Source organism: Antennarius striatus, chromosome 18, assembly GCF_040054535.1.
Source record: "Antennarius striatus isolate MH-2024 chromosome 18, ASM4005453v1, whole genome shotgun sequence".
Classification (NCBI taxonomy): Eukaryota; Metazoa; Chordata; class Actinopteri; order Lophiiformes; family Antennariidae; genus Antennarius; species Antennarius striatus.
In genome coordinates, this window is record NC_090793.1 from 2,903,151 (window position 1) to 2,927,453 (window position 24,303).

Genomic DNA, 24,303 nt, shown 5'->3' on the forward strand with positions numbered 1-24,303 from the left:
CAGGGCCCCTCGTAAAATAAAAAACTAGAGTGAAGGAAACGCCTGCGACAAATTGGTCAAAAAAACAAGCTCCACCCACTTGTTATTGTTTATTCTCTATAATCAATCATAAATATTAATAAATAAAATACGGTGTCGTTTATTTCCTCTCTGCCAATAAATTGAAGTCAAACATCCAAAAATCAGATTTAAATTGTTGTTGTTGTTGTTGTTTACGTTGTTTACGTTCGTGTTTATTTGCGTCAAACGGCAGCGGCGTCCACATGTGGAGACGATGTGTTCAGGGTCGATCCTGGAAATCAGAGCGCCGACAGAGGGTGTGGAAGGTGTGAACGGAGGCGCGCAAAGCAGCTGCGATTGGTCGACGCCAAGTCGTAGAAGGAAACAAAAGTGATGAAGATGAGCAGGAAGACGAAGAAGAGGAAGAGGAGGAGGAAGAGGAAGAGGAGGAGGAAGAGGAAGTGTTCGTACCAGAGTCCTGAGCCAGCATTCTTCACAGTGGACGTGCCAGCACTGGATGGAGGTGAGCGGCATCGAGTAGGAGTCCTGTGAACACACACACACACACACACACACACACACACACACACACACACACACACACACACACACACACACACACACACACACACACACACACACACACGTTAACCACAGCGGCTAACAAACACGACGACGCCGTTCATCAAACCACCGACGATGAAGCGACAGCCAACAGCCACAGAACCACTGAGCAAGGCAGCATGGGGAGGGCGGGGGGGTGGGGGGCAACAGCACCAACAACCTGCACTACAACACACACACACCAACACACACACACACAATACCAAGCAGGCAACGAGCAGAAATGGAGGGGGGGGGGGCAAGCAGAAGGGGGAGAGGATGAGGGACAACGCCACGGATGAACTGGATCTCTTGGAAAGCACCACGGGGGGGGGGGGGTTTTGGGGGTAGGTGGGGGAGGGAGGGAGTGCCTTACCCTCCGTAGGGGCGGTGGGAGGAGCCTCTTTATGCCGCTGCCGTAGCCACCAATCACAAGGCCCCTGTACAGGCAGTACAGGCCGAGGGGGAGGGACTTAGGCTGCCTCTCTCCGACCTCATTGGCCAGTGGCCGGGGCCCTGGCCACGCCCCTAGGCTCTTGATCTCCGCACCTGACTGGATAGCAGGTTTCCTCTGCGGAAGGGATGGGGGGGAGGAGTGGGGGGGAGGAGATGGGGAGGGAGTGGGGGGGCGAAAGGTGGAAGCTAATCATAGAGGCGCACACACACATACACACACACACACACACACACAACCCCCCCCCACACACACACAGCCTGGACAGCCAATGAACACACAGCGAATGCTCTCCACCAGTAAGAACGCAGATGAGCTCGTAAAGCATGTCGGGAAAATCTGAAAAATTAAGTGTGTTTGAAATGATTTTGTCGGCGTTTAGAAATTTTTCGCTTTCATTAAAAAAAAGTGTTAAAGTTTTCTGGGAAACTCAAAAACAATGAAAATTTTACTTAAATAGAACACAGATCAAATACAATCAAACTGATTTCTGATCACTTCTGAAATAAATTCAGTTAAAACATTTTTTTCTTATTATTAAAAATAATTTTTTACTTTTTTTTTTTAAATGATTAATTCCTATTAATCCCAGTTTTGGGACGTATTTCCGTTTGATCTTCATTCGAGATCTGATCTCAGATTTATTTTAAAGTTCTTTTAAAATATTTTTATGAATAACATCTTTGACAAAAGAATAAAGTATTTGTTTCTCTTGTTACTCTTCATGTGAATTCTAGTTTTCCGTGTAGATATATTTGATATAAATAAATGTTTCCACTGGATTAATGTGGAAGTGTCACCGGTGGATGAACCTCTGCTGTCTGACCAGCAGGTGGCGGTAGAGATCTATCCTGACTCCCCTGAACGCCTCCTGATCGCACCATCGACGATGAAGAGGAGGCAGCCACCAGCTAAAGATGGATTAGCTGTGGTGTGTGTGTGTGTGTGTGTGTGTGTGTGTGTGTGTGTGTGTGTGTGTGTGTGTGTGTGTGTGATGAGGGACGCTGACAGATGAGCAGAGAGGAGCCGTGTGTCTGTGAGGTGGTGTGTGATCGATCGCTGTGCTTTGCCCTCCGTGTCACCTCGGGCACCCGGCGACCTTTAGGAAGGCATCGGTAATTACACGTCCTCACACACACACACACACACACACACACACACACACACACACACACACACACACAAACATGCCGACGCTGCACCGTCCACAGGCTTGACGGGTGACAGGATGGAAACTCGACACAAAGTGGGAACACAAACACTGATGGGGGGGTGGGGGTGGGGAGGGGGTGTTGGGGGTATCTGATCAACATCAACGACCCCCACCGATCGATCACCAATGAGCTCAGAGCTGCAGGTCATTGATCCGAACAGGAATCGGGTGATCAAGCGATCAAAGCCATGCAAAGCCTCACTACACGACACCAAGCTGGGCCACACCCACTCGCTCGTGCACACGTCACATGACCCCACGACCACGGGAGCCTTCTGGCCCCCCCGCCCCTTCCTCCCCAAATCGGGGGCGTTCCAGCGTCAAAAAACCGGGAAACACCCCGACGCCGTCGCCGTTTTTCATGAATATGTAGATTTTTCTACTTATTTCTTCCCGTTAGCGACAGCCCCGCCCCTCCTCGTCACGGGGCGACGTGATTGGCCGGTCGCGCTGCTACTCACCATGCAGATGAGACACTTGTATCGGTCCCCCCTGAGGATCTGCCGCTCCAGCTCCCGGATCCGAGCCTTCAGCGCCTCCATGGTGGTCGCCGTGGACTCCTCCTCCGTCACCCTGAGGAAGAGGAGCAAGTGATGAAGGGGGGGGGTCATCTCAACAAGAATTCCCAGAATGCTTTGCAGAGACTAACAGTGGAAAAACCAAGGGGGAGGAGTTAAAAATAAGTTTTTGGGGTTTCATGTTCTTCTCCTCGAGCCCCACCTTTTACCCCCCCCCCATCACATTGCCCCCCCCACCCCCCACTTTAAGCAGCCTCTGATTAATGTGCAGCCCGAGAAGAAAAAAAATGTGCCTTTAACGCTGTCCGCCGGCGTATGAAGCCGCCATAACCCGATCGATTGGCCGCCGCCGCCGCCGATGGAGGCGATGATTCGACGCGGCGAGACGAGGACGCCGCTTATTACACGGAAATGTGTGTATGTGTGTGTGTGTGTGTGTGTGTGTGTGCTGAACGAGGAGCGTGTGTGTTTATGGTGATGTGGTCATTTTGCAGCCCGATAGTGAGCTGATCTATGGTATTGATCTGGATGGGGAAGGACAGGCAGGAGGGGAAAAGGAGAGGTGGGGGGGGGCGGGTGATAAGTGGACGTGTGTGTGTGTGTGTGTGTGTGTGTGTGTGTGAGTGTGTGTGTGTGTCCTCGGATATGGCTTCATCCGCTGCATGCTCAAACAGGATCCGCCGCGGGGCGAGGACGAGGGGGAGGCTGGACGTTGTGAATTCCCGTCTGTTTTTCCCGCCTTTTTTTTTTTTTTTTTTTTAAACAGGAAGTGGTTTCCCGCCCGCCGGGCGTCCAACAGCCTCATTAAAATAAATCGAGCGTTTAAACTCCGCCTTCCACTTTTCCCGCCAAACCCGACATTTCCGCGTTTGCGGCGAGTTCAGAAATCAACCTCATCTTCTTCCAGGATCCACTTCCTGTTTACCCGGACGTCCGGAAGACGACCCACAATTCGCCGTGTCGTTGCCGTGGCGATCCATCCGGCTCCTCCCCCTTGTCCTGGGTCTATAAAGACCCGGTTGGGTCTGGACGCCCCATAAACCGCCTTAGCCGCTCCTCATATTAGCGCTTAGCTCGTAAAAACCCATTTAGCCTTGATTAGTCTGCTAGCTTATAAAGCGCTAGTAGATTCTGGACTGGGCCGGATTGGTCGGGGGTGGGGTTGGGTGGGGGTGGGGGCTTTCTATTTTAACAGCTCCAATAAACCCCGCCCCCGCCCGTCCCATGCCACTCGGCCGGAAATCAAACTCTCCTTTCCTGTCCTGGGGAGGAAACAGAAGAGTTTCATCTGACAGCAGAACTCCTGTCTCCACCTGGTCATCCTGTCCCCGTAATAAAGATCCGGGATTTATAGAAAACCACATTTAAAAAGTGGTTTAACTCCCCCAGCGCTATAAAACAGGGCTGGTGGGGGTGGTGGTGGGGGTGGTGGTGGGGGGGGCGTGGAGGCAGGGCCGGGATTATTTCATGGTGGTTTAAAAAAACGGACAACGGGATTTCAGCGCCGACAGGAGCGTCTCCGGGGGGCGGGGGGGTAACGTGTTGCCGCCGGAGACAAACATCAGAGCTACATGAGGATGTTAGGGGGGAGGAGCTTCAGAGGTACTGGATGACAGAGGGTATGCTAACGGCTAGCACAAAAATGATAGCATGACATCGTCAGAGTCATTTCCAATAGCGACTGGGCTAATTAACCTGTTAGCACACACGCTAAGGCCACTGGCAGATTTGTGGTCATTATCTACAAACGTGCTATCGTTAGCGGCAGATGTGCTATGTTAGCTACATATGGGCTCTAGTTAGCTACATATGAGCTATATTTATACAGATACGGGCAATAGTTAGCTGCAGACATGCTATTGTTAGCAACAGACGTGCTATGGTTAACTACGTATGGGCTATGCTTAGCTACATACATGGTTAGCGTTACATACAGCATATAAAACACCCCCCCCCCCGGGTGTTTTCTGGGATTTGAACCCGCGGTGACCTGAATGACCTTCGCTAACCGACGCAGGTCGTGATGTCATAGAACCCGATCGCCCAACGGCGAAACACGGGTTTACATTCATGTAGCACGTTTCTGCTCCAGCCGGTGTGTGTGTGTGTGTGTGTGTGAGAGACCGAAGTGTGTTCCCGCCTCCAGCCATCGCTATGGCGACAAGCTGGTCTGATAGAGACAGATAGACGACTGGGCCTCCCCACTGTTTAGCGCTCCGATGTGTGCAGCTCTATTTCTCATTTCATTAGCGTGCATGTGTGTGTGTGTGTGTGTGTGTGTGAGACAGTGAGTGTGTGTGTGTGTGTGTGTGTGTGTGTGTGTGTGTGTGTGTGTGTGAGACAGTGAGAGTGTGTGTGTGTGTGTGTGTGTGTGTGTGTGTGTGTCCCTGAAGGCCCCCACCATCCATCTCCATCAGGCCGGCGTCTTAATCTACTGTCCACCTACATTTTGGACCTCACTGACTTCTTCCTCCACACGACGACGTCCGAAAGACTCGATTACAAGAGAATTAATTTAAAAATATATTTTGGAGCAAACCGATTGGGGTGTGAATCACACACACACACACACACACACACACACACACACACACACACACACACACACATATGTGTGTGTGTGTGTGGCGGTAAAATCCCTTTACAGCATCATTCCCTGTTAACCGAGGCCTTAACTACACCGACACACCGTGATAAAACATTTAAGTCACTATTGATTTCCCTTGCCTCGCTCTCTGTGTGTGTGTGTGTGTGTGTGTGTGTGTGTGTGTGTGTGTGTGTGTGTGTGTGTGTGTGTGTGTGTGTGTGTCAGACGGCACAAAAAAGAAAGAGGACGGCGGCGTTTTGTAAGTGCCTGAGGAAAGAAAAAAAATGGAGACAGAGGATGAGGAGGAAAAGAGAAATGGCAACGAGAAAGAAGAGAGAAATGTGGCTTTACGACGACAATAAAAAAGGAGGAGACGTGTGTGTGTGTGTGTGTGTGTGTGTGTGTGTGTGTGTGTGTGTGTGTGTGGTACAAATCTAGCTTCATCACATCCAAATTGAGGACAGATTCAATTACTGCAGGAACCACATGGAAATCTCTCCGCATTGTTCCAGCTGGAGCAGCAAATTTGGCAGCAATCACATCGGCGGCATTGGAGGGGCCATTTATCTTGGGGGGGGGGGGGGGGCATCTGAGGCGTAGTTCTCGTGTGTGTGTGTGTGTGTGTGTGTGTGTGTGCTCATTTATCTTGCAGGGGAATGAGCAGGGGGGAACGAGGATGCCACGGGAGGCCACCAGATCATTACCCATCTGGGATCAGAGACGGAGAAGGATTTTTCGCTCACACACACACACACACACACACACACACACACACACGCATGAACACACACACACACACACACACACACACACACACACACACACACACACACACACACACACACACACACACACGCCGTGTGTCAATGTAACCAAAGGAGACAAATCTCATTTTCATTTGGGGACGGAGGAGCAGCAGAACCGACCGACCGCTCCTGCTGCTGGGGGGCTCCTGTTAAATAATACCAGGTGTGTGTGTGTGTGTGTGTGGGGGGGGGGGTTAAGGAGCGAGCCGGGCCCCCCAGCTCCCACCATGAGGCCTCAGCTGTAGCTGATATGGCCCCCTGATTGTGTTTAAAACATCGGTGGAGAAGCTGGAATTAAAACAAGCATCAAAGGAACGCCCCCCCCCCCCAAAAGGTTTCCTATTTTGGATGTCAAGGCAAAGTTCTTTAAGTCTAAACCCCCCCCCATCTCAAAATAGAAATTAAATTTCTCTCAGACACAAACAAGGACATCACATCCACAAACAACCCCCCCCGTACCGATCGATACGCCTCAAGCTGCTTTGCTGATTCGCCGGTTAGCACCCCCCCTTTTCCTTTGATATTTAATATGGGGGGGGAGAACACACACTCTGGCGTGGATTGATTCATTCAAATGAAGCATTTATCACATCCTGCCTCCCCCAGGGGTGACAGGGGGGGGCGAGAGAATGCAGAGAAAAAAAAACTTCAACTGTCCGTCTTTCGTTTCCAAGGAAACGACTAAAGATGAGTCGAGACGGGGGGTGGGGTTGGGTTTTTTGTTTTTTTTTGGGTGGGGGTAGGGGTGGGGGGTCAACTTACTTTTCGATCTCGCTGTTTTTGCAGGTGCGGGGGGTGCAGGAGGAGGAGGAGGACGACGAGGGGGTGCTGGCGTCCGTCTTGCTGCTCTCCCCGTTGCTCGTCGAAGGCATTTCTGGGAAAAAACACACACACACAAACACACACACACGGAATGAGTGAGGTTTCTGTTGGTCGTCGCGGCAACCAGACGACCACGCCCTTCCGCCGGGCGACGCCCATCTTACCGTCGTTGGCCCATTTGGAGAACTCGGGCGTTATTCTGTTGGACGGCATCCCGCCGCTGCAACACAGAGAGAAGGATCAGAACGGAAAGGGGTGGGGACGGTTAGCGACGCGCTAGCTTTAGCAGGGGGGGGGGAGTGTCGTACTTAAGCACCGCCCCCCGTAGCGCCTCCCTCTCCCGGGCCTCGCCCTGGTCCTCGCCGGCGCCGGAGCAGGGGATGATGTCGGCCTCGGTGTACTGCGCCTTGCCGTACTCCAGGGTGTCGTCGCCGTCCACGTCCAGGTCGGCGTCGCTGTCCGCCGCGCTCTCCTTGATGCTGCACGTGGCGAAGCCGGTTCCTGCGGAAGGAAAGGGAGGAGTTAGGGAGGTCACGTGACCGGCGGTGAGAAGGAAACGCCCCCCCCCCTGGTCGACGCGACGACGTCCCCCCCCCCCCCGGCGGAAGAAGAAAAAAAAACGTAACCGCTTTAGTTGTGGAGGAATGGGAAGGAGGAGGAGAGCTGACACCTCAGCCGTCAATCTGTGTGTGTGTGTGTGTGTGTGTGTGTGTGTGTGTGTGTGTGTGTGTGTGTGTGTGTGTGTGTGTGTGTGTGTGAGTGGCACCTCTATAAACCCGCTGATGAACGCTCACACAAACCTTCGCCGCTGCCTTCAGCTCCACTTAGCCGGTGGCGCCGCTTCGCGTCCGTCACTCCTCAGCGTTGGTTTCTAGAGCGTCTGTCCTGCTGTCAGTGTGTGTGTGTGTGTGTGTGTGTGTGTGTGTGTGTGTGTGTGTGTGTGTTTCACTTGAGACGTGACTCTGACGGTGTGTGTCTACCTGTGACAGCCCTGACAGCCGTCTTATTTACACCTATCCCAATTTCTACAAGCTCTCAGGTGGACTAGTACCGTGTGTGTGTGTGTGTGTGTGTGTGTGTGTGTGTGTGTGTGTGTGTGTGTAAGCCCAGAGCTGACAGCCATCTTATTTAACCCTCGCCGCCTCTCCTTCACGGGTAGGAAGCAGACGCCGATCCGTTTTACGACGAGCTCGTGTTTGTTTTTTAGTGATCACATAGAAGCGGGTGACGGTCGCCATGACGACACGCCGGTTACCGAGGCGCTAGCCTGGACGCTAACGGTGAGCATCTGTCTGTGATGTCACCGCAGGAGTAAAGGTCAGACCTCCAGATAAATTTACCTCCATCAAAACACCATCAGTCTAAACCCCGGGTCGTCCTACCCACAATGCCCCTGGGGGTCAGCTCAGACAGGTGAGGCATGGTGCCCGTCATCCATCAGCTAGCGCTAACTCCAAACCGCTAACGTTTCCTGTTAGCGGTGGTGAAATAATAAACGATCAAACTATTGATCGACGACCACAAAGACCAGAAGGAGCGACGAGGAAACGTGGAGGTCAACGCCGCGCCGCGAGAGAAGAAGAAGAGTTGAGTTTCTTGATTTCTTTTAAAAGGCGACGTCACGTTTAAAACAGAAACACGGCGTGAAGTAGAAAAATATAAGTAAATAAAAAGTGAAAAACTAACAAAACACTGCAGCTCATGTTAAAATTAATCACATGAAAAAACTATTTTAAAAAAATATTTCTAATTTTTTTTTTCTAAATTTTTTTTCTGCTAAATTTAAGAAATTTTAGAAAATTTTCTTAATTTAGAAAATGACCTAAATTTTCTAAATTAAGAAAATTTGAAAGATTGATAGAACTTGAAAATTTTTAATAATTGTAACATTTTTGTAATAAAAGTAACAAAAATGTAAAAATACAAGAAAATAAAATATAAGAAATAGAAAAAATGTCTTAAAGTGAAAAACTAACAAAACACTGCAGCTAATTTTAAAATTAATGATATGAAAAAAACTACATTTTTTCCAATTTAACAAAAAAATTTAGAAAATCTTTTTAAAATTTTCTCAAATTTAGAAAATTTTTAGAAAATTGTCTGAATTTTTAGAATATTTGAAACCTTAATAAAATAAACTTTAAAAATGTTTCTAAAAACACATTAAATAATTGTAACATTTTTGTAAGAAAAGTAACGAAAATGTAAAAATACAAGAAAATAACATAAGAAATTGAAAAAAGCAAAACATTTTAAAAATTAGTGTCGAAAAAAAAAAAAAAAAATTGGATGAAACACGACCTAATTTGTGCGAACACACTCTACATATCGCTGTGTGTGTGTGTGTGTGTGTGTGTCCCCCTAAGCGGTCTTGGCAGGCCAATCTAATCTGGCGAGGGAAAGGTCGGCTCCACTCTCACCGCCTTTCACTCACGCGACGCGCCGACGCCCACACGCGTTTCCTCTCCTCCTCCTTCGCTCTCATCGCCCCCCGACCTCTCGTCTCGTCTCGTCTCCGCCCTTTGCTCTCCCCTCCTCACCCGCCATCGTGGGCGGCGGCGGCGCCGGCGTCAACGCCATCGGCACGCGTGTTTCTAAAGACGTTGTCGAGATCGAAACGACTCGGTCCGGAATCGACCGACATCCCGTTACCATAGCAATTATCGGGACCCCTTGAGGAGCAGAGAGGAGGCGTGTCAAAGGTCGCGGCGTTATCTCGGTGCCATTTACGGGTCAAGAGAGACACAAAGACCTGAGGCGGCCATGTTTGAAGTCCGTTTACAAAGAGCGCATCATTGTGGGCCATCTCCACCTAATCCCCCTCCCCACACACACACACACACACACTCACACACATCAGGGGGCGGGATCTGGACCTTCAGCTGGCCCCCGCTGTCAGATGTGGGTTTAAGGTCAGCGGGGTGTCGCTATGGAAACCCGATAAGGAACTGAGTAAAGAACCGTTTCATCGCGCGGCGATAAGTTAGCCGTCCAGCTAACGCCAATCAAAAACCGATGAGTCACGATGAGGAGGAGGCGGGGCTTAAGTCGTGGTTGACTGAAGACTTTCTAATTTAAAAATTCAATTATTAAAAATTGTTATATTTCCATGTAAAAAAAAAGCTTTTAAATTAATTTATTAATTTGATTTTATTATTAAATTTTATTAATTAATTTCAATGTAAAAAAAGGAAGAAAAAAAAGTTTAAAAAAATTACAATAAAAAAAAAAAAAAAAATCTTTTCTTGTCTCATTTTGGCGCCAACTTCCATCAGACGTGACAAAACGTTGCTGGAAACTTTGTGACCCCCCCCCTCACCCCCACAGCCCCCGTTTGTCCTGGAAAGTCAGACGCCTCTAATGAATCCGACTGTCGGTCGGATGAAGGAAGCGACGCTCCTTTCAACCGACGGATCCGACCCGGACAGGAAGTCTCTTCACACAGAGTTGAATCACAAACTCGTCTGGTTCGATTTTTCCCTCCCCTAACGCCCCCCCCCCACCCCTCTGCCTTTCTTCCTGCCGTTCTCAAAGGGAGGGGAGGATGGTGGCACTTCACAGAGGAAGAGGCCCTCTCTTCATCCCTCCAGCTGAGCCCCCACCCCCCCCACATGAAATCATCTCTATATCCGTCTAGACGGCCCCTCCAGAGTCGGCAGGATTCAACACCAAATCCACCTTCAGAGACGTTTCAAGTCGACCCCCCCCCCCCCGGCCACCTCAGTTACCCCCTCCCACACCCACACACACACCCACACACACACACACACACACACACACACACATCACAAGCTGGCCTATTAGAGCGGCAGAAGGGTCCAGCGCTCCTCTAACGACGCCGGGGATTCAAGGAAGGTCGCTGCCCCCGCCGTGTGTGTGTGTGTGTGTGTGTGTGTGTGTGTGTGTGTGTGTGTGTGTGTGAGGGGCAGGTGAGGCTCAGCGTGAGTGTGTTTAACAACGGATCGAACAGAGGGAGAAACGAGGCCAGCGGGTCGTCTCGTTACCGCCGTCGGCCCCGCCTCGGACTGAGGTCATCGCCAGGGGGCGGAGCCAGATCGGCGGAGGTGCCGAGACGACAAGGGTTCCGATTCCGGGACGGGTGTGTGTGTGTGTGTGTGTGAGTGTGTGAGTGTGTGTGCATGAGCGTACCTCTGAAGCCTCCCTCCAGCAAAGCCGTGGCTCTGATCCTCTTTTGCCCCGCCCACTCGTACTCCTCAAAGCCCCGCCCATTCTCGCCGTCCATGTCTGCGGAGTCGTCGTCGCCTAACGCGCCCTCACGCTGAACACGCACACACACCAAGACACACACACACACACACACAAGAAACAACACGTTAGCATCAACAACAGTTAACGGTTTTAACGGTTTTAACGGTTTTAACGGCTTTAACGGCGTGTTGGAAGGAAAGTTGTGACCCCCCCGTCTGCACCGACCAATGAGCAGCTGCCATATGATGGTACAGCGGGGGGGGGGGGGGTGTTAGTGTGTCTACAGCTACAGCAGAGTGGGGGGGGGGCAGGAAGAGGAGGAGCTAGGAAGCTAACTGGTTAGCATCTACAGAGAACCCCCCCACCACCCCGGTTCTGTTGGGTCTATGTCTACAGCAGGCAAACGGAACCATGCCCCCCCCCCCCACCAGGTGAATGCATCGATCCTATTGGTTGGTGTCTGCTCTAATGCCCACAGGTGATTGGACGGCGGCTACAGGAAGAAGAGAGGTCGACAGGACGTCCGGTTTTCGGGTGATGGGGGGGGTGGGGGTGTCGGGGGGGGTTGTACTACCTGGATCAGACATTGTTCCACATGTCTACTCATCTCCTCCTCGCTCCCAGCCAATGGGGCGCTGCACAGCGGACATACCTGGCCCCCCTCCTCAGGCTTCCTCCTCTTCATCTTCCCTATACGAGCTGGGGGGGGGGGGCACAGAGACACACACACACACACACAATTACAATCTTCATCCTCCCTCCTCTTCCTCCGGCGTTAATCGACAGAAGCGTCATCAAAGGACCGCTAATGAGGTCCGGCAGGGATATCTGTCCCCCCCACCCAATAGAATTTTTCGGTTCCACATGAAGTCAGTTCCCTTTGGGGATCAATCGACTAATATAAAATAAAAACAAAAACAATAAAATAAAAAGCAAACAGGAATATTTTTAATCCTACAAAAAAACAAACATCTTAGCTGTCACGGTTGCTAGGCAACAGCATCAGCTGACAAACCAAAGGATCTCATCTGTTTGTTTTTGTTTTTTTGTTCTTTTTTTTGCGGATGATGTCGTTCTTGTTAGCCTCATGGCTCAACCCGCTTTCACATTTTAATGTCATATATATTTAAAATGTTTTTGTCGTTTACCCACAATAAAGTGTTATTATGATAAACTTGTTGAAACCCTTAAAACGTCATCTTTTTAAAAAAAATAAAATAAAAATCAAACGTTTTCCTCCCAGCTGTTAGCCGTCACCGGTGATGCGTTCAGGGACCTACCGTTCAGTCTTGTTTGCCTGTTTGCTCGAACTCGTAAAAACGTCTGCAGACAAAAAAAAAAGAGAAAGAGGAAACAAACTTCAGATGGACACACAAAGTGTTAACACACACACACACACACACACAGGAGCTTCAGGGTGGAGATGATTCAGCTACATCTTCATCATCGACCTACTCCTCTATTGTTTTTCTCCTCCTCCTCCTCCTCCTCCATGGCGGTCGGGGTTCGCTCTCCGTTCATTGCGCGGCCGCTAAAACTGTCCGCTGTGAGCCGTCCGGCTGCGCTTCAAGGCGGCCAACGCGCTACAAAAACCCGGCGTCGCTCCGTTATTACATCTGGATGGGAAAGGATTCAAAGTGGCGCCCGTACAGACACATATCGCTCATGTCCGACGCCATGTTGGCTTGTTTTGATCACGTGACGCGCTGGAGGCGGAAGTGAGGCAGGTTTGGGTGTTGTTCCGGTTGGCGGCCACTAGGGGGCAGCAGCGGGTTTGATAAAACGGTCCTTAAAAAACGCTGGCGCTGGTTTTTAAGGTAATTCAAACGCTAAATAATCAATATTAAAATGTTTTGCTCGGTAAAATAATTTTAAAGCAGATCTTTTAACTGTTAAAGTGAAGTTCCCGTGCATTCTGCTGGTTAATTTTGCAATAAAAGCAACCGAGAATTAGAAATGTATTAATTACAAGTAAAAGCACACAGTTTATCAGAGTATATGTAGAGAATCAAAACTGATTTATTCATTATATTAAAAAATATGAAACGTAATTTTTCAATATTAATGAAATGAAATGAATTAATTGTTATAATTAAAAAGGACTAGAATCCCGTTGGACAATCTAACAGCAGCAATTCAGATTAAAGATGTTGAACTCCAGGTCATGGCCATCTGTGACATCACCACATGATGTCACTGAGTACTAAAGTTTGCTGACTGAGCATTTAGAGCCAATCAGAAACTCTTTTTGATAGTGAAACTAAAGGTTGAACTGATAAAACCTCCGTTTTGGGTCAACATTACGTCTGTAGGCCGCATCGAGGAACAGTGAGGGTTAAAAATGACACGTTTAAGTGACTGTGGAACATTTTGAATCTTTGTTTCATGAAGAATTAGAATAATTGTGTCATTATATCAAACTTAAATTTAAATTTAAATTTAAAAGGCTTAAAAATCCTCTATTTTATCCACAGTTCCATCTGAAATAAAACGTGACAGGTCCCGGTTACTTTATTTTCTCTGACACGGCAAACCGGTTCAGTCGGACCATCAGCGCTGTCTCCTCTCGCTCCAGCTCCATCCATCTCCTGGTCACCGTCGCTTGAGTTATAGACCCACTTTCCTCCCATCGTCACGACGACCGCATCCTTATGATTCACTCACCGAACGGCCGTGGAGGAGAGGAGGTAAAAAAAACAACTAAAAAAAAAACAACAGACGTTCTGCCTCGTCTTCACGGCGGTGCGCAGAGTCACCATTGACTTAATCATTTGTATAATATCAGGTGATTTCAGCAGTTTCACTTAATGAGAAAATCTACTTTATCGCTATAAGGTCTTTATGAGCTGTGTCATCCCGAGCGTATGGATGGAACGTCCACACAGACTTAATAGTTCTTATTTTATGATGTGAGGGGGGAAATCCACTTAACCCAGAGATTCATCACCAGCAGGAAGAATTACTCGAACAAACTTTGATGAATTTAAGAGATAAAAGCAGGTGGGGGTGGGGGTGGGGGGTTCTGGAAAACGGCTGAGATTTAAGAAGATTGTCTTGTTGCTGAGAGGGCATTAAAATCAAAAATCAAGCAACAATGATGTCCAGCAGTTATATATCTGTCTGCATAGTGGAAAGCAGTGATGAGTGCCGCTGCTTCATTTGATTTATTATGAAACTGAATGTAATCAGATATCCGAAAAAGCAATAAAGAGCAGATCATCAACAAATAATGTACAATAATAGGAATATTGATAAGAATATGGGCATAAATGAAGGTTTAAGGACTTTCAGTGTCTTAATTTTTTTAGTGATGTAAATTAAAAAAATGTAAAATAATTTTTAAAAAATTTAAATAGCTAAAATAATTTTTCTTTTTAAATCAAATGAAGTAGAAATTGGATTTTGATAGAATTATTCCACAAACGTTAACTCTAGTATTTCAATATGTGTTTGTGTTTGTGTGTGTGTGTGTGTGTGTGTGTGTGTGTGTGTGTGTGTGTGTGTTTGTGTGTGTGTGTGTGTGTGTGTGTGTGTGTGACCTGGTATCTGTCGGAGTGGTGGATGTCTTCGGAGGACAGTGGGGAGACCACAGGAGACTCCCCCTCCCGCTTGATGTGCACCGACAGCAGCAGGGACTGGAGGAGGAGACGGAAGAGGAGTGAAAATGTTGTCGATATGCAGACGATAGGTTTCTGTTTCTACCTTCCGGAAACAGAAACATCGACCACCACAGTCGAAGCAAAGGGTGTTTCTTCAGCGCCACCCACAGGTTAGCATCGCAGGAACCTTCAGATCATTTGAGCAATGTCTTTAAGGTCGTTTTTAAGGTCGTCTTTAGGGTCGTCTTTAAGGTCGTCTTTAAGGTCGTCTTTAGGGTCGTCTTTAAGGTCGTCTTTAGGGTCGTCTTTAAGGTCGTCTTTAGGGTCGTCTTTAAGGTCGTCTTTAGGGTTGTCTTTAAGGTCGTCTTTAAGGTCGTCTTTAGGGTCATCTTTAAGGTCGTCTTTAGGGTCGTCTTTAAGGTCTTTAAGGTTGTCTTTAAGGTCTTCAAGGTCGTCTTGAAGGTCGTCTTTCTTTAAGGATGTCTTTAAGGTCGTCTTTAAGGTCTTTAAGGTCGTTTTTAAGGTCTTTAAGGTCGTCTTTAAGGTCTTTAAGGTCATCTTTAAGGTCGTCTTTCTTTAAGGACGTCTTTAAGGTCGTCTTGAAGGTCTTTAAGGACGTCTTTAAGGTCGTCTTTAAGGTAGTCTTTAAGGTCGATTTAAAAGCAACAAAATAAAAATCGTTGGATTTGTTCGGGATTTTTTTAACCTTCAGGGGTTCTGTGATCAACACTGATGCTGAGCGACAGCGATAACGACTGCAAACCCCCCCCCCCAACCCCCAACCTCCACGACTTTGTCTGTAAAGACCCTTCCACTGATTAGACTTAACGTTTATGGGATGTTAAGAGAGGAGGAGGAGGAGGACGAAGGGTAAACATCTGAAAAGAAGGAGCGTTACTGTCAGACATTAAGGGACACTGCCTGTACATAAATCTGTCTTACAATACACACACACACACGCACACACACACGCATACACACACACACACACACACACACACACACACACACACACACACACACACATATGCACACACACACACACACACACACACGTAATCCCGTCCTGGGATGAAGACAATCCAGGGAATCCTTCAGGTGAACGAGGAGTAAGCAGGTAATGATGTTGGGGGCAACCGAACGCGGTGGGTGGGGGGCAGGGAGAAAAAGACTTTTACAAGCCGCTGGAGCCGGGCGCCTCCTGCCTCCTGCTTTACAAGGCAGCTATGAAATATTTGTATTTACAGTCGTCTCCTATTAATCAAGTGGAAAGGGGCAGAGCAGAGGCTTAAGTGCTCGACAGCAGTAATCTAATAATAATATGTGAGAAATGACCAACCTCCAGTGCTGCCACAGTAAATTGGACTTTATGCATGATGCTTTTACGCCTCTACGTGTGTGTGTGTGTGTGTGTGTGTGTGTGTGTGTGTGTGTGTGTGTGTGTGTGGGCTTTTCCTTTCTCTTTTACTCAGGTTTAAAAAGGTCAAGAATCATTTTCCTGAGGGGCATTCTGGGAAAGTTTTATCATTAGAATATGACATTTAACGGTTTCCCAGGTAAGAGCTCACGACGGAAGACCCTCCGCTGAAATGTTGGCCTTTTAAAAAACCAACCCATTAAATCAAAGATGTTAACGGATACAAAAAAGGTTGTGTTTGAAGTGACGTTCAGGGTGGGAAACTAGAGCCCCGCCTTAAATTTGGGCTCCTAATTTGCGTGCAAACATGCAATCCTGCAGGGGGGGGTAGCTGAGCTCGGCGAAGGTGACAGGAAGTGGTGCGTTGGGGTTAATCCCGGTCTAATAGCGTTGGGTGGTGCATTTCGAGAGCAGCCGTTTCCGCCGCTGAATGCTAATCGATGGAGGCGCGATGCGTCGTCACGGCTGCGACAGGCGGACTAGCATCGCCCGCCTTCCTCAAGTAGGAGCCCCCCCCAACCCCACCCACGCTGCCGCCCTAATCCTGGGTCAGCACCCCTGCGGGTTTGTGGTAATGAATGTGGATCCTTTGTTTTATTCCAGAGATCTTATGATGCATTCAGGAACACCATGGATGAACTTTTACTCCTGCCAACATCGTCGTGGTTATTATTATATATATAAAACATATTCAGCCATAATTCATCTTAAACCATCTTTAGTCCTCTGTATTTTTATCCTGTTCCTGTGAGAACATCCATCCATCCTTAGCTCTAGTTGGGGAAGTAGCCAGTCGGCACTTCCTGTTCTGTTGGGAGCAGGACCTGGCGCCCCCTGCTGGCGATCAGACGCAAGCCCGTCCATAACTTCTTGTAGAGTTCAGCGTTTTAGACACATAGAGAACATCTAACATCAATAAACTGAGGCTGGTCTCACCTTTGGGGTTCCTGGCGTGGCGACTCCATCCTTGGGCGACGGGTTCTTACTGCGGGAGAAGAAGACGAAGACGAAGAAAGACGTTAAAATGTGCAACGACACCAGTTATATCGCAACTACCTCCAGCGTTAGCTTTTACGTCGTCTCGGAAACAAGTCTCCTGATTGTTCAGTTTTGGTAGCCTTTATTGGTACTGAGGTGATTGATCCCGCCGTGATCAGAAGCGAGTGATTATTGATAGCGTGTGATGCAAACACTTGTCTGTGTGTCGGCGTCTGCTTCTGCTGTGTGTGTGTGTGTGTGTTTGTGTGTGTGTGTGAGGCCTCACCTCCACCAACAAAGAGAATAAACATGGGTGACACATCCCAGCTGCCGTATAACACAGGGGAATGTGACACCACCACCACCACCCATCTTATCGGGGTCTCTGTCATCTCTCTCTCTCTCTCCATCTCTTTTATTCATTACCTGGTTCTCTGCGGAGGCGTCAACAATAACAACCACCTCTAGCTGCCTGTTGTCAAACAGCGGCGAGACAAGGCGGCGGCGGCGGCGGCGAACCGCCGGGCTCGCCACGATGGGAGAAAATTGCCACGGTGACAGAGAGGGGTGATGGAGAGATGAAAGGGAGCGAGGAGAAAGGAAGGAAGGAGATGAAATGCGAGGAGAGAAGAAAGAGAGATGCGGTGGAGAGAGAGAGAGGAGAGGATGAAACGCAGGAAGAGACGGAGAGTCGGCGCGCCGCCGACGTATTCGCCAGTCTGTTTGCCCGGCGCAATGAATTTTTGATGGCGAGGGTTATGAGGCTGGAAACTCCAGCTGCCGGTCGTGTCAGAGCAAGGACAGAGGGGAAGACAGAAAGAAAGGAAGGAAGAAAGGAGGGAAGGAAGACGGGAGGGAAAGCAATTTAAAGGACAATTTAAAGCAGAGCAGGCTGTCATCCGACTGAGGCAGGTCTCATTTTCCTCCCCCGTGTGGGGGGGGGGGTAGGTTTAAATGAGGTGTGGTCAGAAACACTGAAGCCACAAGAAGCAGGAAAACAATTAAAAAAAAAAAAAACCTGGTTCCTGTTAAAAGGACCAATCAAGACGCAACGGTTTCATTAATCACTAAACACTGACACACCCGTTTCACTGCGTGAACCTGGACTGTTTCACTGCGTGAACCTGGACTGTTTCACTGCGTGAACCTGGACTGTTTCTAAAACATCCTGCTGTCTCAGATCTGCAGGAGGAGGAATGAGTTTCCAGAATCTATCTATCTGCTGCAGAGGCAAATTGATTACGGAGGAAGAGGAGGAGGAAGGTGATGGGGTATGTAGATTACTTTGCCCTCAATGAGCCACCTGACATGTACAGGGCAGGACAGATCTCCTTGTGTGTGTGTGTGTTTTCCATTTTGTGACAGAGCAACAATAGAAGATACACACACACACACACACACACACACACACACACACACACACACACACACACACACACACACACACACACACACACACACACACACTGAGTGCCATTAAAGGCAGATTTACCACAAATAGGGCCAAATTCTTTCTGTCACTTTCAATGAGGGTTGCAGAAAAAGAGGGTGTGTGTGTGTGTGTGTGTGTGTGTGGTGTAGGATGGGATGCTGATACAACAGAAACACACACACACACACACACACACACACACACACACACACACACACACACACACACACACACACACACACACTGTGATGAATCTCCTGCTTCCCTCTGATGAGACGTTTTACATTTAAAGGAACATTTCAGTCAAAATGGGTGAAACATTCTCTTTTCTTCTTCAAATTGTGAGTGTGTGTGTGTGTGTGTGTGTGTGTGTGTGTGTGTGTGTGTGTGTGTGTGTGTGTGTGTGTGTGTGGGTGTGTGTGTGTGTGTGTGTCCGCTGTCACGGAGGGAAGGGCAGACTACTAACCTTTATTAATTATTGAAACACACACCTCGCCGTGCCGGGCAGTGATGGATGGACGAGCCTCACTCATCTCTCAGTTATCACTTCCTTTTTTCAGCCCTTCGTCAGGGGGGTGGGGGTGGGGGTGGGGGTGCTCGGTCGTCATGGCGACAACTGATGAAGCTGACGGCTTCATTCTCGTCAAACTTTTTCTTTTGTTATATTAGTCGCCTCCCTTTTTCTTTCAATCAAACTTTATCGATGCGAGAACGAGACGGAGGACAGGAGTGTGTGTGTGTGTGTGTGTGTGTGTGTGTGTGTGTGTGTGTGTGTGTGTGTGTGTGTGTGTGTGTAAACGGGGATAAATGAAGTATGATTTCCAGGTGGGGTGACGCTATCTGTGGCCCCGCTCCTCTGGGTTAATGGGGACCACCATAAAGTCGGGGTCACTCAGGTGAACGGTGGGGTCGCGCACACGAACGCAACACAAACACCAGGCGGCGCGCCGTCAGGATGAAATATGGACCCTAATGGTCGTGTCCCATCGTTAAATGGTCTCCAGTTTGATTTATCCGCCGTAAAACACGCCGCACTCCCGCCACCAGGAGGCGAAGGCGAGGGGCGGCCAAGCCTGAGGTCACCGGTTTGAATCCTAATCCCTGAAGGAAAGGGGTTACGCCGAGACACGCCGCCGGCTTTTAGCGGATTTACGGCTCGGAAAAACCTCCTCGGAAATAAACGGGAAGTCAGAGAGGAAGAGGAGTTAAAGCCTCGACCTGAACGTCAAGAAATGTTCTCATCTATGAAGATGAAACGTGGGATTTACAGTATTTTCCGCACTATAAGGCAAACCTAAAAGCCTTTAATTTTCTCAAAAACCAACGGTGCGCCTTATAATCCAGTGCACCTTATAGTGCAGAAAATACTGTATTAATTTTATTTAAGAAGGATGTGTTTAGATAGATAGATAGATACTTTATTAATCCCGGAGGAAATTGCACATTATTAAGCATTATTATTATAAACATTATTTTTTATATAATAATAATAATAATAATAATAATAATAATAATAATAATAATAATAATAATAATAATTATTATTATTATTATTATTATTATTATTATTATTATTATTATTATTATTATTATTATTATTATTATTATAACCATTATTATTATTATTTTAGTACTATATAATAATAATAATAATAATAATAGTAATTATTATTATTATTATAAGCACTATTATTATAATCTAGCATATTATTAAGCAAATTTAGCTAAGCATAGCAGAAAAATTGGTGTTTTTTGTTACTTGTGTTTTATTTTTAATTCTACATTTATTCTCATTCTTTTCCAATCTCTCCATGAATTTTTGATTTTCTGCTAATTTTTTTGGGTTTCGCTCCCTTTTATCTCCCCTCCATCCATTACCTTGTGCTTTTGAACGCAGGTGTGAAACAAAAACGAGGCTGTAAATGTGGCTAAGCTAACTCCATTTCTTCTAATCTGAGCCCGGGGGCGATCCCAAACGCTCGACGCTGTTTGAACTTCCTGCCCGCTTTGAGCCTACCTGAGGCAGATCGCCGCTAGCCTCTCGATCTCCGTCTCCATGTGTTCCTGCAGCTCCCCGGGCCTCAGCAGGACCTGGCAGATGGGGCAGATGGGCGCCTGGCTGTCGTACAGAGACATCTTCTTTTTACCTGGAGACGGGAAGACAAAATCAATCAATCAATCAACTTTTATTTATATAGCGCTTAATCACATCTGAAGACATTTCAAAGCGCTTCACAGAGAGAAAGCCAACAATGCCCTCCAGAGCAAGCATAAGCCACGGTGGCGGGGGAAAACTCCCTCATTGAGGAAGAAACTCCGGGCAGGACCCAGACTCTGGAGGGCGTTGGACAAAAGAGATGCACTTCCTGTATGCAGCTATCGTGTAGCGAGCTAACGCTGTTAGCTTAGCGACTACAGTAACGATTTTATCTGCAGAAAGTGTTTAAAACATCTTTTCATATCAGCTTTAGACCAGTCAGAGCAAACTGCGTCCCGCGGGCCACTTCTGGCCCTTTGCGTGTCCCGATCCGGCCCACATGATACAACCATAAATTACAAACACACAGATTGCAAAGGGGGCTGTTCTGCTCTCGACATCTGGAGTCTTGTTAAATCCGTGTCCTCGGTTCAAAGAGGACTTTAAGACGTGTCGGCGCGGATGAGACGAGGCTGCGTCGCGTCTGCCAACACCTTGTTTCATCGTCATTGATCAGCAGGCATCTGGTGTGTGTGTGTGTGTGTGTGTGTGTGTGTGTGTGTGTGTGTGTGTGTGTGTGTGTGGACCATGTGTGCGTTTTATTGCAGTCATTTATTTAACATTTGGATAAAGTCTCATTTATTAGAAGTGTCGTTGCTTAATGATAATCAAATGCTCTTTTATTGATAGATTTTTTTGGCTCCGCCCCTTACAGGATATCGTGTTTTATTGTCGCCACGGTAACAAGAGGACCAGCGTGTCTCTCATCCTCACGCCCTCTTTAGATGTGTCCCCTTCCTCAGACACACACACACACACACACACACACACACACACACACACACACACACACACACACACACACACACACACACACACACACACCTGCTCTCTGGTCGTGTGTGTATACTGGGCTCACATTCTCCTCCTGACTACTTACCAACGTCTCAGCGCTGGACGAGGTAAGTGACTTTGACAAATAGGTAATCGATTACTCTCCCTGTCTCTCCCACACCGCCTCTTCCTTCCTTCCTTCCTTCCTTCCTTCCTTCCTTCCTTCCTTCCTTCCTTCCTTCCTTCCTTCCTTCCTTCCTTCCTTCCTTCCTTCCTTCCTTCCTTCCTTCCTTCCTTCCTTCCTCTCTAACCTGTGTGTTCTTTCCTCTCCTCCGTCTGTTTCTCCTCCTTCCTGTCAAACGCTCCTCAAGGAGAGTGAGTGATGGGAAGAGGCGAACAGACAGATAAATCCAGGCGAGAAGAAGAGGTGTGTGTGTGTGTGTGTGTGTGTGTGTGTGTGTGTGTGTGTGTGTGTGTGTGTGTGTGTGTGTGTGTGTGTGTGTGTGTGTGTGTGTGTGTGTGTGTGTGTAGGAGGGTGTAGGGGGGAGCTGGATGTCGTACACCGGGCCTGTCAGCGCCTTAAAGATGATTAATGTCGCGGTGACACAAACACCTACGGGCTTCACACACACACACACACACACACACACAACCTGCATTAGACCACACACACACACACACACACACATACACACACACACACACACACACGCTTGCACCCTGCGGCCAACAAGGGTGCGTTTAATCTCGGGGAGCAGAGGGAAGCTATCATCAGATCTAGGAGGATGAGGAGGAGGAAGAGGAGGAGGAAGAGGAGGAGGAAGAGGAGGAGGAAGAGGCTGGACAATAACAAGGAAATAGGCCTGACAGGACTTTTTAGTGCTGAGATTCTTCAGTGAAATGTCGTCTGGCGGCGCCAAAGAGGGATGGATGGATGGAGAGGAGGAGAAAGGAGGCGTGCGTCTCCATGACAGCCGTGATGGAGTGCAAGCTTGACCCCCCCCCCCCTCCATCCCCATCCCCAACCCCCCCCCCCTCCCCTCCTTAATGTGCCGAGATGGATCATCTCATGTCTTCCTCTCCTCCAGCCGTTTCCTCCCTTCCAGTCCTTCGTCGCTCCTCTCCCTCGCCCCCCCCCCCCCCCCCCCGGTTGGCCTCCCCAGTTGAACCAGTTAACGGCCGTCACTGGTTTCTGTTCATGTCACCAAACAGTCTGTCAGCAGCTGGCAGGACTCATCAGTGCTGACGGACTGTTTGTGTCGCCGCCCTGATGTATCTACCGACGCCATCCGGAGCCTCCAGACAGGAGGAGGACCAATCAGGGGGGGTTCTGAGGAATGTGAGGCGTGTGGATCAAAAACACGTAAAAATGTAGAAAATATGTGAATGAAAATAAGTTGTGTAATGTCAATGGCTAGGTTGTAATGGAATTGTTAATGATGTTATTAATGAGTAATGATGTCACAGACGGAGAGGCGGATCACAGAGAAGAGAGGAGGAGAGAGAGGAGGAGGAGGAGGTTCCTTCTTCTCTCCATCCTGCTCTTTCTTTATGCTTTGCTTAAATTTTTGCCCTTCATTCCAACTTCTTTCTTCTCTTCTTGCTTTTATTCTGTTTTGTTTCCCTCTGTGGTTGGATTTCTGTCCTTTCCTTTCCTTTCCTTTCCTTTCCTTTCCTTTCCTTTCCTTTCCTTTCCTTTCCTTTCCTTTCCTTTCCTTCTTTTCCTTTCCTTTCTTTCCTTGTTTCCTTTCCTTCTTTTCCTTTCCTTTCCTTTCCTTTCCTTTCCTTTCCTTTCCTTTCCTTTCCTTTCCTTTCCTTTCCTTTCCTTGCCTTGTTTCCTTTCCTTCCTTTCCTTTCCTTTCCTTTCCTTTCCTTTCCTTTCCTTTCCTTTCCTTTCTTTCCTTGTTTCCTTTCCTTTCCTTTCCTTTCCTTTCCTTTCCTTTCTTTCCTTGTTTCCTTTCCTTTCCTTTCCTTTCCTTTCTTTCCTTGTTTCCTTTCCTTTCCTTTCCTTTCCTTTCCTTTCCTTTCCTTTCCTTTCTTTCCTTGTTTCCTTTCCTTTCTTTCCTTTCCTTACGTCTCTTTCTCTTTTCCTTTCTTTTCTTACCTCACTTTTGCAAACTTCCTGTTATAATCTACTAATTTTTATATTGTATTTCCTTTTGTTTAGTGGTGTTTAGTGTTTTTGAAATTTCATCTAATGAAAAATTGTAAAATCTTCTAAATGTGATTGAAGTTTTTTTTTGCGCAAAAAATCTTCTTCTGAGACACTTTGGTGCTTCATCTAATGCAAAATTGCAAAATGTTTGAATGTGATTAAAGTGTTTTTGCAAAAATCAAAATCTCGTTCCTCATTTGTTTTACATTCTATCATCCTACATTTTCTTCTTTCTTCTTTTCCTCCACTTTTACTTTTTTCCTTTATTCCTCCTTTCCTCCTTTCCTTCATTCTTCTTCTGTTGTTCCTTATATGTTCTTCCACTTTTCTTTCCTTTTCTAATCCCTTTCCTCTCTTTCGTTCCGTCCCCCCTCCGTCCATCACGTTTAACAAACAGCTGATGTTCATCTTCCACCTGTTAGCCAAACACTTTAATCCCATCCATGAACACTTGAAGCTTCTTCCTTCATCTTCCTCCT

The 24,303-nt window shown here is 47.7% G+C and overlaps 1 protein-coding gene across 4 annotated transcripts in view; it reads right to left on the bottom strand.

The window, feature by feature from the left end:
- Nucleotides 1-24,303, bottom strand: part of rnf220a (ring finger protein 220a) — a 118,867-nt gene that overhangs the window by 989 nt on the left and 93,575 nt on the right. Inside the window, exons 3-14 of one of the 4 annotated variants that reach the window (XM_068341304.1) lie at nt 20,656-20,785; nt 17,165-17,213; nt 14,752-14,847; nt 12,493-12,535; nt 11,865-11,911; nt 11,153-11,282; nt 7,312-7,504; nt 7,168-7,223; nt 6,944-7,055; nt 2,732-2,843; nt 980-1,174; nt 472-546 (exon numbers count right to left, since the gene is read on the bottom strand). In XM_068341304.1, coding sequence (XP_068197405.1) covers nt 472-546; nt 980-1,174; nt 2,732-2,843; nt 6,944-7,055; nt 7,168-7,223; nt 7,312-7,504; nt 11,153-11,282; nt 11,865-11,911; nt 12,493-12,535; nt 14,752-14,847; nt 17,165-17,213; nt 20,656-20,785 — 1,238 coding nt within the window. Of the gene's footprint in view, nt 1-471; nt 547-979; nt 1,175-2,731; nt 2,844-6,943; nt 7,056-7,167; nt 7,224-7,311; nt 7,505-11,152; nt 11,283-11,786; nt 11,912-12,492; nt 12,536-14,751; nt 14,848-17,164; nt 17,214-20,655; nt 20,786-24,303 lie in introns of all 4 variants that reach the window. The other 3 variants (XM_068341303.1, XM_068341306.1, XM_068341305.1) reach the window with 3 other exon arrangements.